Source organism: Acanthopagrus latus, chromosome 18 (genome assembly GCF_904848185.1).
Source record: "Acanthopagrus latus isolate v.2019 chromosome 18, fAcaLat1.1, whole genome shotgun sequence".
NCBI classification, from domain to species: domain Eukaryota; kingdom Metazoa; phylum Chordata; class Actinopteri; order Spariformes; family Sparidae; genus Acanthopagrus; species Acanthopagrus latus.
The window spans coordinates 18,652,236-18,668,891 of record NC_051056.1 but is presented as its reverse complement, the minus strand read 5'-3'; the positions used below and the strand labels follow the sequence as shown (position 1 = coordinate 18,668,891).

Genomic DNA, 16,656 nt, shown 5'->3' with positions numbered 1-16,656 from the left:
ATTGTTTTGGGTCTCGATGGGGAGGGAGAAGAGCAGCACGACACATTGGGATGTCTCTGCGAGAGAAAGTTAACATGTGAGTGCACATGTCCGTGTGATGAATCAGTCCCCAGACAGATGAGCTCTCCCCACTTGGACGGGATCGTACTACCAACCCCGAGGCAGAGCAGATAAAAATTTGTCTTCGGCTGTCTTTGGAATGATCAAATATTATCCCGGCATCTGAGTGACTCAGATGTGACGTCTGACTGCATCAGTCTGACCTCTTTGTCCAAACTCTAGTATCTCGAATGAATTGAAAAGACATTGGTGACATCATGAGATAAAATTGCAATTTCGACAGCTGTAGAGCTAGTTTTACTTTATTTGTGTTGAGTGTTTGCAATTGTTTTTAAAAAAAGAAAGAAGCACAACTGAGATGATGAACATGATAAGCATCTAAACATAGTGGCATTCTCACTGTGCGCATGTTAGCATACTAATGGCCTCACAGAGCTCCTGTGAGCTCGCTGCATGCTGCCTTCGGTACACATGAAGATCATTAAAATTATTTCGATACCAGGACTGAACAACAACAAGACAGTCATAGTTCCCTTTTGCTGCTGATGAAAACAACATGATGTAAACGGTCTTGTTTAATAAAAATGAATCACAACTATAGCTCATCTTGCCTTGAAGGGATCACACCAGCTGCAACGCCTGTCAACATGTTCACGTTCTGATCATTGACTTCTCCAGAGTGATTACTGCATCATCACGTGAGGGCTCTCCATTGGTCCGACCACGGTCGTCTTTGACCTCTGCCTTCATTTCCCAAATACTCACCATTGAAATTTGGTAACTGCATCGTCCATGGTTGCAATGCTACAATGCTGACGAGGTCTGTCCAGAGACAGACAGGTCGGACAGACAGACGCCTGCAAAAATAATCAAAGCTGCCTCTATAGTTGTTTCCTGGACCACGTTTCGTTGTGATCAAAACGTCATGACACAAACAATAACAGCCTGATACTTTCGAAAAACAAAAGCTGATACAAATATATGCATTTATTTTCCCTTATCCTTCCTCCATCTCTTTTCAGCACAGTGCACCATCGGCATTATCCATCTGTTCCTAATACTGCTCTTTCCTTATGTCTATCTCTCTTAGGGGTCTGGCGGGTTTGCAGCGGTGGGGCCGAGACACAAGAGCTAGTATGGCCCCGGCCCAGCGCTCAGTGATTAGCTCATGGTTTTCCTCTCATCGCTTCACTCACTTGGCTCGGTTAACGTTGACGTGAGCACGTGATTGACAGGAAGAAACCTCTCAGCTTTATTTGAGATTTGCGTCAGTCAGGCAACCTGCAATCATTCCCCTGTGTGTGTGTGTGTGTGTGTGTGTGCGTGCGTGTGTGTTGGTGTGTGCGTGCGCATGTGCTGCAGACTGCGGTTAAACTCAGAACTATGGCCGTCTGTGTTCTTGCAATCAAAATAATCATCAATTCCCGCATAGGTTCGCCTAAACGTCCTCTGCCGTAAGCTGCCAGCGTGGACGTTGTGTGTGCGGCGCACGCTCACGTGCACGCGCACCTGCGTGGCTGACGGTGTGTCAGTGATGCTTCACATTAATGTGAGTCAATCTGGCTGCTGAGCTCACCGTCATTAATCAGCAGGCAGCGGCGGGGAAGTCTGGCTTTTTCCCCATAACCTACTTTCAAGTGCAGAGACAGAATAAAAGATGGACAGACAGATGGATGGATGGATGAAGAGAGGACTGAGGTTTTGGAGATGGAGGAATGAAGAAAAGTCTTGAAACAGATGGGCACAGGGCGTAATTGTTTACTTGATTGTTTATGACCGCAAGACACGAAGTCCAAATTGTTACTTGATCCACATGCAACCCCCACCTCCCCCTCCTCCTCCTCCTCCTCCTCTTCTTCCTCCTCTTCGTCTCCACTCATTCCTGGAAGGTTCACAGGCGAGTCAGCGACGTGGCCGAGTCAGTTTAAAGGTCTGCAGTTGTCCCACCGAGGGTTCGGTCGTGCCTGACGTTGCCCAGGTTGATTAGCAGATCTGAAGCCAAGCTGTGCCCAAGAATGTGTACGTGTGCGCGTGTGTACGGGTGATCGTTCGAGGGAATAAAGGGTTGGCTGCTTCGTTGCGTCAAGGCCATGGAAAGTAACAAAAGTTCCTGGAGATTTCACGCTCACGTACGCACCGGGCCTGGTTTAGTTGATAAGTTAGAAGGCGGCCGGTGAGAGAAACCTCCCTGGTCGCCCATGTGTGTACCAGCTGTGGGAACTGATGACCACACTCCTCTGACACACACACACACACACACACACACACACACACACACCCTGACCTGAGGAGAAGGGGTTGCTCGGCTGAGATCACAGCTGGATCTGCCACAGAACAGAACTGAAAGGGGGAACAGAGGACCATTTGAAACTCTTTAATTCCCACCATGTCCAATCAGTAAATGACCTGCGGAAAGTAAAAAGCTTCTGTCCAGACGTCTGTTGTCCGGGTTGCGTGTCTGTGCATAAGCCCCAACTCCTCATCTCTCCCCTTTTCTCCTCTCCTGCCATTATTCTGCACACCTACGCCTCTCGCGTCTGACAGAGCGGGTAAGAAAACACAATGCTGAGTGGTGTATGTTAAAGGAGGCCAATGTGGTGTTGATTACCTTGTCAGCAAAGAGGTTGCCGAGTTTACGCAGCCACCGAGAGGCTGGAGAGAGAAAGATAGAGGGAGAGAGGGACAGCGGAGGAGAGGCTGTTAACCGCCTCTCCATACAAGGAGAGGTAGGGGGAGAGAAGAGGAGGAGGGGGAGGAGAAAGCGAGAGGTAGCGGGAGAAAGCGAGAGAGAAATGTGAGGAGATACAATGAGAGAGAGAGAGAGAGAGAGAGAGAAGGGAGGAGGAGGAGAGAAACTTGGAGAGAGAGAGAGAGAGAGAGAGAGATAAAGACAGAGACAGGGATAGAGGCTGATAAGGCTGCGGCGGACAGTGGAGCTGTATCCTCTCTGAGAACTGAGTGACTGTGCTGCAGCTTCTCCTCCGACGCCGACCGACCCGACACAGGTAGGACACACACCGACGCTCCATTCGTTCTCCGCAGTATCACACTCCACCTTTGTTTTTAAAAAACCATATGACATCCAGTCAGCTTGTTTCTTCATTGGGATGAAATGTGGTATGTTGGAGTAAACGGATGCAGCAGCGGAAGAAATGTTCTGATCTTTTTCTGAGGGGAAAGAAGCGACAACACAATGCAAAAATACTCTATTAGAAGTAACAGTTGTGCATTCAAAATGTGTATTATTTTAAAAGTGTATTGTAGAATTAGTGCTTACAAATTATAAACAGATAAGCAAGTTGAAGATATGCAGTGGCTACTTCAGAGAGTAACATGTGGTGTTGAGGGATTGTTCAGGCTGATGCATTATTGTGTGAGCAGCATTGTAAAGGTGCATTATGTCATTTTGGGGAGGAAAATCTTCATCTTCTGATTTTTTTTTTGTGCCTAAACAAACTAAACGAACAAACTCTTATCATTGTCATAGCTGAATAGACTGAATTAAAAACTGAAATTAAAGGACGACACAATTTCATACTGTTTTAATTTGTTTATATGTGGCGGACCCTGCCACCTTTCTAGCTTAAAACACAGTTCTGGGGACCTTATTTCCGCTCTGAGAACAGCTTGTTTATTCAGGTAAAAATATGAGTTTGTATCATTACCTCATTAATATTGTATACAATAAATGTTCTTAAGAATTATGAGTTTTAATTTCTTTAATGTTGCAGTGCTTCTTGTAAACTTTTGAGGTGTTCAATCTGTAACAATGCATCATATTTTCAAATCGTGTTCTCAAAAATAACCAGCAACTAGATCTGTTGGTGTTGTGTGTAAAAACTGCAGGATTTTATTTGCAGTGAAGCATGAAGACGTATAAAGTAGCATCAGATTGGAAAAGTAACATACACAAAATCTAATCTTTAAAAAGTTATTTTCTAACACTTTATTCTTGTTTTTTTTGGATCTGAAAAAGAATATGGAAAAAGAAAAAAGTGTAAGAAAGTACCTTTTTTGAGATAAAATTGTAGTGTGGTTGCTAATCCTCAACAAAAAGACCGCAGATACGTAAATAAATGTATAAATTAATTAATACAGCTTTCTGGCATTTTTGTTGGAATTGCATCTTTCAGAAGGGATGATTTTTTACTAGTGCAATGTATATATACACACCCGCTGTCCATCCTACTGTTTTTTTTTTCTGCTAAAATGTGGATTTAGTTTAATACTAAAGGCAAACCAAAAAATCTGTGCGTCCTGCTCACGTTTCTGTCTGCTGCCCACACTGTCATGACTGTCTGCTCCGGCCTGAGTCCACTTTCTGAACTGTTAAGATTCATTCCTGGCCGAGTGTGTCTTTCTGTCCATCCCTGTGCAGACTGGTGCACATGTGTAAAAAGTCTACTCAGTGCATCTTTCCTCTCACTGCTCCTGATCCCAAAAACTTGATGGGAAAAAGTGTTTTCTTAGGGAAAACAGCAAATTACATCCCCACCATCCCCTTGTTAAAAATGAACCTACCTCCCACTGTGTGCACAAATCTGTGCTTGTGCGTGCATACCTGCATATATGAGGCGAGCTGGATGTGTGTATTATCTCTGCATGAGTCTGCTGTAATTACACAGTGAAGGTGCCCATGGAGCGGCGGCCGCCACGTTTGGCTCCGCGCCACATCCCCTCATTTTATTGTGTCTTGTGCCCGACAGAAAAACTGCTGCATGTGTCTATCTATGCTGGCTGATGGGAGCGCTGAGAGAGTCGGCAGCGTGAGCGCACATGTGTGTGTAAACTGAGAATAAAGTGCGTGCCTCTGCATGCATTAACAAATACCACGCAGTCTATTATTGTTGCTGCATGTGCTTTCAAGAGCAGACATCAGCTGGTAGCAGCTGTGTGTGTGTGCGCGCATGTGTGTTGACTGATAAAGTTCAGTGTGGAAGTGTGGAAATTCAAGAAATGTCTCTTTAGTGTGTTATGGTGTCAGTGTGACAAGTTCAGAGGGAAGGTCGAAGGGTCTTCTGAGCACAGTGTAGAATGGGGGTCACCTGAGTAATGGTTGTTGTAACCCGCAACGGAGTATCTCCACTGTATTTAAGCAACAAGTCCTTTTGGAGAAAGAGGTCATGTTGAGTGTGTGAAAATTCCCAGTTATAAATGTTGATCTCTTTTCTCTGGAATGTGTGCGTAAAAGTGCCAAATACAGGTAAATCTTTGCAGCAGCCTGCGACAGGACTGACCTCCTTTTGTATACTAAAATGGAGCAGACAGGTAGCAGTTAAGATCTCACACTGATGTGAAAAACCTCCAGCTGAACCTCCATTAACCCACAGAGCTTGGTCGCAAGTGTGAAAACCAGCTGATCAGTCTGCAAACTAATACTATCAAGACATCTTTCCAAAAGAAAGTTACTTTTTTGGAAGAGGTTCAGCAGCTCGACCTGGGGCTTTGTCGGCCCCCTGCAGAGCTGCAAAGTTGCAGCCAGTGAGGTGATCAGATGACTGAGCAGTGAGATCAAAGCTGGGCTCTGTGTGTCTCCATACTTGAGGTATTTTTATGGCTGGCTGTTAAATCGTGCAGTGGTTAATATACATTTAATGGGGACAGGGAATTGATAAAACACTGGAGCAACATTCAGTGGAAGTCTGCGGTCAGAAATGTGTCAGAGTTGGAGTTTTGCAGCTATATTGGCAGAGTAATACTATCTGACCTCTGGAAATAAACTTCAGGGACATTGTGCAGCAGGACACGACTCTTATGTGTGTCGGTGTGTATGTGTGTTTGCGTGCACGTGCGCGCCTGCATGTGTGAGTGAGTGTGTGTCGACTTACCCCAAATTTAACTGTCTGCATTCTGCAGCTGCTTGGCGGTTTAGTTATAGTATAGTAACCCTTAGAAACGTCGCACAAGGCTGCAGCCGCAAAGCATCATTGTCCCTCTGTGCAACACACAAAGAGAAAAATCAATCTGACATCATGTTATAAACTCAAAGTTAAAACATCTGTTATTTAACTGGAAATAACATCATTTTTTTTTTTTTTTTACCAACCATGGCAGATAGCATTTTCACCTCATGTGTATGTGGGTGAGTCTGAGTGTGTGGGTGGATGTGTCATCATGTTAAAACGTCATCCTGGTAACAACTATTGTAGCGGGAACAACCAAAGTGGTGGTTTTGAGCACTCTGCCAGATATTTATGTGTCACAGCTGGTGTGATCCCAGCGCAAGATGGTAAATAAAACTGCGTCATCCCCGTCCTGTACTTCTTTCGGTGGTTTCTGGTTTTGCCCAATTATCAGTCCGGCCGATTGTCGGGGCTGATATTAAGCATTTTTCGGATTTGTCAGTATCACCAGTTTTTGTAATAAATTAAATTTGAAAAATTCCCTTCTTTGGCTCTGATGCAGCGTTCTCTCTCTGTCTATAGTCACTGCTCTGTGGACTCAGTGTCCCATCAACAACACTTTCTGATCACACATCATGAGAAGTAGCCTATAAACACTGAATAAACTAAATGTTCAAAATAAATAGTTTAGCTGAAGTTTTCAAAGAAATGGAAAGTAGAAAAAAGAAGAAAATGGAAATGCTCCTAAAATCTGTGCCAGTACAGAACCAAAGTAAATTTCACAAAGTTACATTTCATCACTGGTCATTTTTTAATTTTTGTTTTACTACAAATGTTTTTTATTGGTTCCAAATATCTGTTATCCGCCCTGAAAATAAATACCGGTCAATTCAGAGCTCACATTTTGTATGCAGCCCTACAAACTCGGAACATTAGTATAATTGGCACACAGACCTGCACACACAGAACAAAAGAAGTGTTTGCCGCTTTAATTCTGCACCATCTGAAACAGACAGCTGGGTTGGAGAGCAGGGGTGGGAGGTGAAGGTGGAGAGGAGAGACGGCTTGTGCAGAGTGAAGACGGGCAGCATAGCTCTGATTTACATTCATCCCACGACGCCTCGTAAAATAAAATAAAAAAGACAGTTCACCTCATCCCAACGCTATAAAGGTGGCAATTATCACTCACGTGGCCTCCTCTGCTCTCCTCACAGTCTGACTCAGCAGCCGGTGGTCAGTGGATGGTCAGTCGGTGAGGTCAGTAGAGCACCAGAGCAGACAGGATTTGCATCTGTCCTCGTAGATGTCATCTGTGTTGTTTTATTTTAGGCCTGCCTCTGCGGCAGACATTAAAGTGACAGCAATGAATGTTAACCGTTTTGCCGTGTAGCCACAGATTAACACTAACAGGCCCTAACAGGGGGGATGGGAGGACTTTTTTTAAATCGAAGGCTCCAGGGCCGATGAGTTCAATGAGCTTAGTTCCTAGATAAAACGTATGTGTTGTGATATGAGGGCAGGGACGTGGAACTTCCCGTTAGACTGATTTTCCAGGATTGCCTGGGTTTGGTTTCCTAAAAAAGTTCATTTTAAAGGGACAATTCATCCCGTATTCAAAATGACATGTTCTTTCCTCGTACCTGCTCTGCTGTTAACCCATGCAGATAGTCTTGGTGTGATCTGCCAAGTTTTGGAGTTGTCAGCTTTAGAGATGTCTGCCTCAGGATAATCAAGAGACCTTACTGTCACATTGGCTAGATTTTGCAATCTGTAAAATGTAAGTTATCAAATAAATGTAGCAGAGTATAAATTATGCAATTTGCCTCTAAAATCTAGTGGATTAGAAGTATAACATAGCAGAAAATGGAAATACTCAAGTAACAGTATCCAAAAATTGTCCTTAAACATAATATCTAAAAATCCAGAATATCAACAGTGTCTTGCACATATATAACACATAACACATTGTTTTTCAGGCTCTTTCAGTCCCATCTATTTCTATTATATTCCAGAGAGGTCAGTGACCCACATTTACAAAACCACACCACACTCTAGACAGATTTTTTTTTTTTTTTTTTTAAATTTGGGGGTGAAATGTTCCATTCATGCGACTGCTGTTGGACAAACGCTGACATACTTCTAAAAGAACCCCCGCATCGAATGAATTCAAGTAAACAGAAGCAGCATCATCACTACCTGTGTTTGTGCTGGGCACTCAATCATGTGCAAACCTGATACATCTACCACGGGAGAGGAAAACTTAAACAACCATTTTTCATTTCTCCATTTCTTTCAGATGATGTCATCAGAGCACCTGACCTGCGGTTGGCTGCAGCAGCTACTCGTCGTGCTTCTGAAGCTTTGCCTCTCATTTGCGGGGCCTTTGCGACCGCTCAATGGGACCGAATGCACAGCCAAGGGTCCTGCTTCCTACATACTGGTTTTTACAGGTCACTGGAGCCCACAGGCCTTCCCCAAGCAGTATCCACTGTTCCGGCCTCCTGCACAGTGGTCCAAACTCATAGGTGAGAAAGCTGCGAAACAGGTTATTGGAAAACCAGCTCTTACTTATAAAAAAAATCCAACCTCTGAAGTCTGACAATCTGATGGATTTCGACTTCTACTTCAGGCTTGAAAGAGCAGGGAGAGTAAAGGGATATTAGGTCACCTCCCTTAGTCAAAAAAATGACAACACAGAGGTGAAGGAACCCTGAGCTCCACCTAAAGCAGATCCTCATTGACACACAGACACATACCCAGGGATGAGAGATGTTAATGAGCAAAGCAGCAAGGCACAGAGAGCAAAAAGACAGCCTAAATGCTACCAGATGGTGGTTATTTCCAACTTCTGTCCAGCCATATCTTTAATATTTCTCTATTTCTTCAACTCGATCCTACGCACCTTCCCACATATCCGCTGGTTTACCGCAGCGTTGGCGCTGAACACTGGAGGAGAGGTTTCGGAGCTGGTGAAGGTGGGTGATGATAGCTGGGGTCAGACCGCTTACCCCAGAGCCAGGAGGAGAAGAAGAGGATGCGATTTGAGGGGCCTCTATTCTGCTCTTTTTTTCCGAGCCATGGAGAATGGGGGTGGCTGGCAGATGTTTGTACATGTGTGTGCATGCATGTGTGTGTTAGAGCTGGAAACCAGACAAAGCCACAGACAGTGATGTGTCTGTCACTGGTGCCCTGCTGCCCTGCCAAGACAGTGATGGCCTACTTACTTCATATAGAGAGAGGCACCGGAGATTGTGACACACCCATAATGGTTTTAATGTCCTTGGGCACCGGTGAACGGGGTGTGTGGGTGAAATGTGTGATCATAGAGGAATATTTGATTCTGTGTCTCATATGTTGCTATGGTTACACACTGTCCTTCACAGTTGGTATACTTCTGTGAGCAGACTTTAGGAAGTCTGGAATCTCCTCGAGGCTCATCTTATCTGTACCTTCAGGCACCCAAACTCAATGTAAGATATGGGTAAGGATGGAGTTGTCTGTCCGTACCTTGCGCTGCATATTTGTGAAAGTTTACGGATGTGGACGAGCCGCCAGAAATCATTGGGGGCAGTAGAGCCAATAGTTTCACAGAGACGACCTCTTAGGTTTACGTCGTGGAAACGATGTTTGTCGACAGCTTCTCTCCTTGTTAATATCTGTGAAGAGAATTCTCTGTCCTTCTCGGTCTCACAGACCCCTTTTTCGACCAAAGCAAAACCAAGCGCTGGTTCTGAACTGGTGTTGGATTAAGCTGGATCAAGCTGGAGTTGGTTCAACCTGGAACTCAGAACAAAAATGACTACTTTGACTCTTTGCTACGCCTGGTTTTGCATACCTACACCAGCATCCGAACATGACTGGTCCTTGAGCCACTCTTGCTTCAAAAAACTCCCAAAGAACTGGCTCCCGGCCTGGAAAAGAGTGGCACCAACACTTTGCTGGTCTAGAACAAAGAACCACTTAGGTGAGGAGATAGAGTTATCGTGACCGAGGATCAATTAAAACCATTCGTGACCCCCACTTTAAAAGAAACCAGAGGTAGCGTAGCGTGTTCTGTCTAAACCACAGGATCAACAGTGGTCCGAGGACCAGCCATGTTGGGATGCTAATATAGGCCTACAAAGCCAGGAGCAACACTTGTAAAGAGTCAGTGTAGTTCACCATAGTTGTGCTTAGCAATGCTAGTGATATTCAGTTATATTCATTTTTGGATCCAAGGGGGCCAAAATGAACCTTTAGTAACAATCCGCTTTGAGACAACATTGACCAAGAGGTACACACATATGGTCTGCTGCCCGCTTTATGACATACGACATACTGCATAAAGCCAAGTTAATGTATTGTTACTTTAAGCATTTGGTGAGGCTGTGTCCATGTGTACATCTGTCCTCTATGGACAGATCTGTGTTCGACTTAGACTCATACATTTACGTAAGAGTAACTGAGGCAGTTTATTCGTCTCTTCGTCGGGATGAAGACTGACACTAAGTAAAAGTTTTCCACATCAGGGGACAAGGAGTGTTCTTTGTCACACAAGAACAAAAACACAGGGGCCTCGTTGGGCTGGTAGGGGTCAAAATTTGGAAATTGATTTTTTTTTTGAAAGCACAAAGAAAAGCATAACCTGTCGAGGGGTTTGGGGGCCTGCGATGGTTTTGTGTTATTTTGGAGACCTGGGGGTGAGGGACCAAGGACACTGCCAGATGAAGAGGGAATGGAGTTTGTCTTGGCCGGAGAAAAAACACAAGCAATTTAGTGAGGGCTGGAAGTGGGCTTTAACATCTTGGTGGGGCTTAAACGTGATGTGTTATTGAGTTTCAAGGTCTTGACGCTTGTGGGAAATTTGTTAGGATGGAAATGCAATTAAGTGCGTAACTAATGGCAGTTTGGGGAGAAACAAGATAGTGTGTGAAGTGTGCTGGGCAGGTTGTGTGTGTGGCGCGGTGCGGTGTGTGTGTTAACACATGTGTCAAGAGTGTTTAAGTATAAATGAGCGAGTGTGTATGTGCGCCTGTATGCAGCTCTGAAAAGTGAGGTAAGGCAGAACCATCAGAGCATTTGTCAGCGTGTTTCTGGCTAACCTTACTCTGCCCTTAAAACCACTGGCTCAGGCCAGTGGCTATGTGGGTTTCAATATGGAGCTCCAGAACCTGCGGCAGAAACAGTTTAACCTAAATCAATCTCCTGATTCTCAACAGATTTCATAGATAACCAGGACTAAATATGAGAATGTGAATAAAATGGTTCTGCTGGCTCAGAGAGAATGAAAAAGTATCAATAACAGTTTTAATAATTGTTTGAAAGAGTGTTGCCCTCCATCTGGCTGCTGACTTCGAGCTCCTGACCTATGGACTGGCAGCCTCAGCCATTGCTGTGGTTTTATCAGTGATAGATCGAGAACGAGGAGGACGTAACTATAACCGTACAATAATGCCAGAGACATGCATGTGGCCAACTCCTTCAGAATTATCTGTTTAATTGCAGGAAGTAGGAGGCAACCATAGACATACATACAGGCTCCATGGTGGAAATGATCTCACCGTCTGGCTGAGGCTCTGTGGTGTTTCATTGACATTGATATGCATTCCAGCGAATAAGCATCTTACTCCTGTCTTCTCCGCTTTCTTGTGTTTCTTTTCTCTCTTTAGCGGTCAGCCATAATCGGCATTTTCGGCTCTGGGAGGAGGGTGCTCCAGCCAGTGCAGGCGTGCAGAGCTTCGCTGAAGTCGGGGTGACGGTGGAACTGATGAAGGCGGCCAAGGAGGCCAGGAAGAGACGCACAGTCGGCGCCATGTACCGAACGGCCGGCATCCCTAACGGCATCGGGCACAGCTCCACTGAGTTGCTCATGCAGCCCCGGAGCTCACTGGTAGGCACGAATAAAACTTAAGTAGAAGCAATAGTCATTCACAAGAGCACACAGACATGCTCAGACACAGTAAGTCACACACACCGTCTGTTCGACTGAATCTGTGCAGTCATCTGGTGACCCGGGCCGCCACATAACGTCGGCCATCCGCTCTGACCAAACACTTCACCACTTCTTTCCACTATCCAATCACACTATGTTTAGCCCGAGTGCTGAAGCCCTGCAGCCACAAACGCCCACATCCATCCTGCGCGGTCTGCACTATGTCTGCCGCCTGTCCCACTGAACTCTGTGAGCTCAGGATGAAGTTCAGTACAAGGGGTAGCATGGCTATTTAGGAAACACATTTTGTTCACTCTCTTGCCAAGATTTAAATGAGAAGACCGTTACCACTGTCATGTCTGCGCGGTTAATATGAAGCTGCAGCAAGCAGCCTGTTGGGTTAGCAGCCTGTTGGGTTAGCAGCCTGTTGGGTTAGCTCCGGCTCCGTCCGACAGTAACCACACTGGCCTGCCAGCACCTCTTAGTCCCACTAATGAACACATAATATTGTTTGTTAAATATGTAGAAAAAAAAAAAAAGTGAAAATGACATCATGTCATATTATAGGGGCTTATGTGCTGGACTATCTCTTGAAATCTTGTTGTCATCCCCCTGACAGCAACTGCATCTAGAGCGGTGAAAAACATCAATAAATCTTTATCATTACATGAGACTATAGATCGTCTGGGATTTGGACATCATTGGCCTAGTCTGTTTAGTAGAAAGCGTCGCCGATGCTGGAATTGGTAGCTTTCCCTTTTCCTTCACAGCCGGTATACGAACCAGGACAGAAGGAGTCATACAATTTTGTGTCCAGATTAGATTAAGTGGGCAGGGATACCAGAAAAATCTTTTCTCTTTTACTGAATGATTCTATAACTGAGCCACAGCCGGCTTATTACTGTGATGATAACTGTTCAAATACAGGGCTATTTAACACTCATTTTAATAACAAATCAGCTTTAACGGTTAAAGAAAAGAACAGGTTCAAATCTTAATGCTATATTCTCACATGCTCATATGCACACAGAAAGTTACTGATTGCTGTGATCATTCTTCCTTACCATACCAGCCAGGTGAACCCTTCCTCTTTGTGCTATTATCCTTTGGGATCTATCCGTATTTGGCACTAAAACAAGTTAACCCTGGAAGACACCCTTTTGATCTGGTAAACTCTGGCTGCTGAAGATGCGTACTGCCCCACTTTTGAGGTAAAAAAAGAAAAAGAAGAAAGAAAGGCTGATAAATGTGGACCAGAAGCTAAATCTCCATCTAGGGTACATCTTTGCTCATCACTGGACTACAGGTTATCACTGTTGTTGAATAATAAGTGAGTCTGGAAGCTGAGGGTTGTGGTCGCTTAGTTTTTTCTTCTGAGACTGGGGCTAAATTTGGGCCTGGGGCTTAATCAAAGGTAAAGGATTCAGGGTAGGAATGAGGTACGGCACTGTGGAAAAATGTGTCATACGACTGAAACAGTTACACCTTGAAATAAAGCATTCCTTTATGTGTAAAGCATATGTAGCTGATGAGTGAGAGAGGAAGAGGTGAAGAGGAAGGGCAGAGATTTTACTGGCGTTTTTTTAGGAATAGGTGTGTGCCTGCCTGAGACTGGTGACCTACATTTGTTTATTGGTTATTCCATTGCCTGAACCCGAGGGCCCTTATAAATCATAAACAACCCTGTCAAAGGGCATCTTTGGTAAGTACTTGTCATAGACAGCAGATTAACAGCTCGTCATCTAGGTACAAGATGTCTGTGGCGGCTTTTAAACCGGCCTGTCTGTTTTTAGAACAGTATGACTCGTGTGATTGTGTCCAACATGACCAAGACAGACAGAATGACGTGAATCTACTGACAGCCTAATCTCATAGTCGTGCATTTCTCTCTCTCTCTTTCTCGCACACTTGTATACAAATCCCATCGCTTTTATCCTCCCCCACAAATCAAAAAGAATCATACGCAATGCCCCAAAAATCCCAAACACATATGATTTCCATCTCCGTATTCATGAGCCGACTGTTTTTGCTGTTCAGGATCCAAACAGACGGATAAATCCAAATAAGCACAATTCAGGATGTGAGTGGCCTTGCTCGTAAAGATTCAGTATTTTCTAAGATCAGTGGCACTACAGAAAGTAGGATTCCTGGGCATTAAGGTGTGTAAGTTCCACGTTTTCTAGGACAGCTCGTTTTCTCTGGGGCTCTACGGAAGATTTTGCTGTGATGGAGAAAACATTTAGAGGGATAACGGGAGCTTTGAGCAATTGTCTGTGCTCTAGATATACTTCCTGGCCAGCATATTGCGAACCAGCACTGACTGATCAAGCCAGTGATAAGGGAGGCATACCCCTGCGTAGACGTCCTTAATGACTGAGGCAGCAGGATGGGGATTCTTGGAAAAAAAAACGCTGTTTGAGAGGAGGCTAAAAAGGACAAGAGGAGGGATAAAAGTAAGGAAGGAATGAAGGACGGGGTCAGAGGAGGTTTCTAAAAAGTGACAGACCTGCTTCTGATTGAGTTTCTCTGTGTCTCACCATGTGTCACAGTCAAGAAAAGTCAAGATAGGGGGCAGGTAGTGTCAGCTGGGGTCTGCCTGGTGCACTGGTTAGATGTCCATTCCAGCGCTTCTCCATCCAAAAGCCATGCGAGCCTTAGTGGCTTTACTGTGGTCCTCGAGTATCAGGCCACAAGTGCGGAGGCGTTTTCAAATGCGCTGTTTTCTGGGCGTCTGCCACCTCAGCGTGTGCTGACCCCATGCAGGCCACTTCCTGTATGAGGTCACCAGCTCTGAGGAAACATCCATCACACAGGAGACAGTCTAACCCTGCACAGGAAACTGAGTGGGTGCATGCATGCACACATGCATTCCCTAGTTAATGCATTTATAAATTACCAAGTTTATAAATCCTGACATCAACAGTGCTTGTGTGTAACTTCATATCTCTCCATCAGTCCTTTAACTTATTCGACACACAGCGTATTTAGACAGACAACAGTACTTTGGAGGGGTAATCAACTTTCTTAAGACCAGCTGATTGTTTTTTTTCCTGTTCCTCCCCAAAGTTGTTCAGCTATTCATCCAAAGTGCCACAGTTCAAGTTTTGATTACAGCCAAAAAATAATCACAGCTGTGCTCAGATAATCATTCAAGCCTGGTGAGTCCAGCAGGGCTCTAACTTTTGCCTTCGTGCATTTCATTGCATTTTCTTTGTAGTTGCATTCACAGAAAGCCCCATCATCTCATCAACATGCACACAGCAAATACAAAACAATTGTATTAGCAAAAAAACAAAATTACAGACATCAACCAACCAACCAAACAAAGTCTTTTATCTCTGCTGATCAGAGCCTTGTTAGTCTTCTAGCCATAAACCAAAGTTTTAGACAAATATTTTGACCTGAGGATGGTGAATGGTAAAAAGTTAAGGGGTCACAGAGTTGCTACAATTCATTTGAATTAGTCAGAACCAACTGTATTCTCTCTCCATTTTCTGACCCACAGTTGTCCCTGCTGGTGAAAATGATCCCCAGCCCTGACTGGTTCATCGGTGTGGACAGCCTGAACCTTTGCGAGGGCAGGCAGTGGAAACAGGAAGTGACCATTGACCTCCAGCCTTATGATGCTGGGACAGACAGTGGATTCACTTTCTCCTCTCCCAACTTCCCCACCAGCCCACCTGAAAACATCACAAAGGTGAACTATAATGTCCCCAAGTACAAAAAACAATTTCTTTGCACATTTACTCATTACTTTAGTCATTTTTTGTGGTTATTCCAAAGACAAAGCAAGGTGGATGGCCCTTGTCTTCTTAAAATAGGTTTGCAGCATGGCTCATTTGGGGCATCATTCCTAGCTGTCTTCACTGCAATGATTACTTGGCGGCATTCGTGCCTGACCTGAAATGATTAGAGTAAAAAAAAGGGCCTCACTTACGTAATACACCATCTATCCTTTCCCAGCATATGTTTTAAAGTGGGCTATTGTGCTCTTGAACTTGAATCTGCTGTCTCTCTCTCGATGAATTATGCCTCACTGCTCTTTGCCGACTTCAGATCACATCTCAGATGCCAAACCATCCAGCCAACTCCTTCTACTATCCACGCTTAAAGGAGCTCCCACCCATCGCCAGCATAAAGATCACTCGACAGATCAGATCACCTGGCCATCAGGCCCCAATGTCCAATCATATCCTCCCGAACTCTATCAGCCCCCAGCGTTTCTCAGGTAAGACGGCAGCATCACATGGGCCTCAAACATTTTACCCGCAAAGGGTCAAAATGAGTGATTCAATTGAATTAATTTGTATCACATGAAGGTAGATGTGCGAAGAGATTGCCCTCGTTTCTGCAGATTCTGTTTTTCTTTACTTTCACATACTGTATAATTCTGACAACTCTTTTCCCTCTATTCAGCGACACCACTGGACTGTGAAGTGTCTCTCTGGTCATCCTGGGGTTTGTGTCTAGGTCCGTGCTCCAGAGGTGGTGTCCGCCACCGCACACGTTACATCCTCTTGCGGCCTGCAAATGCTGGCGTCCCGTGCCCTGAGCTCGAGGAACAGACGGAATGTGTGCCACACAGCTGTATGAGAGTCCAGTAACCCGCAAGGAGAACACAAACACAGATACTAGGTTTGGCGACAACTGCCAAACTGGCATATGACGATTTCCATAGTGAAACATCATGAGGACCGATGACATTGTTGTTTGGGGGTGGGGGTGGGGTGAGGGGGTAGTAACATGTGTTTCTTAATTTGAGGCGGTGTGTCCCCTCAGTGTTGCCGTAAAGCAACAGTCACAGCTGTTTTCCACTGCCGCTCTGACGGCACCATCCAACTG

At 44.8% G+C, this 16,656-nt stretch overlaps 1 protein-coding gene and 1 long non-coding RNA gene across 2 annotated transcripts in view; one reads left to right on the top strand and one right to left on the bottom strand.

Annotated features, from left to right (window-relative positions):
* Positions 1-2,419: 2,419 nt before the first annotated feature.
* Positions 2,420-16,656, bottom strand: part of LOC119007163 — a 17,827-nt gene continuing 3,590 nt past the window's right edge. The window contains exons 2-3 of the long non-coding RNA XR_005071046.1: positions 5,889-5,995; positions 2,420-3,228 (exon numbers count right to left, since the gene is read on the bottom strand). This is a non-coding gene — a long non-coding RNA (uncharacterized LOC119007163). The remainder of the gene's footprint in view (positions 3,229-5,888; positions 5,996-16,656) is intronic.
* On the top strand, positions 2,958-16,491 carry spon2a (spondin 2a, extracellular matrix protein). The gene is made up of 6 exons (XM_037076592.1): positions 2,958-3,065; positions 8,200-8,428; positions 11,552-11,772; positions 15,320-15,511; positions 15,871-16,042; positions 16,231-16,491. Exons 2-6 carry the CDS (start codon positions 8,200-8,202, stop codon positions 16,416-16,418), a joined length of 1,002 nt encoding a protein of 333 aa, XP_036932487.1. The 5' UTR covers positions 2,958-3,065; the 3' UTR covers positions 16,419-16,491.

Excerpts from the sequence above, each read along its gene's own strand:
- spon2a (XM_037076592.1), top strand. The coding sequence starts at position 8,200 with ATGATGTCATCAGAGCACCTGACCTGCGGTTGGCTGCAGCAGCTACTC. Across the intron at positions 15,512-15,870 it reads CACCTGAAAACATCACAAAG|ATCACATCTCAGATGCCAAA; the intron begins GTGAACTATAAT and ends TGCCGACTTCAG. Across the intron at positions 16,043-16,230 it reads CAGCCCCCAGCGTTTCTCAG|CGACACCACTGGACTGTGAA; the intron begins GTAAGACGGCAG and ends CCCTCTATTCAG.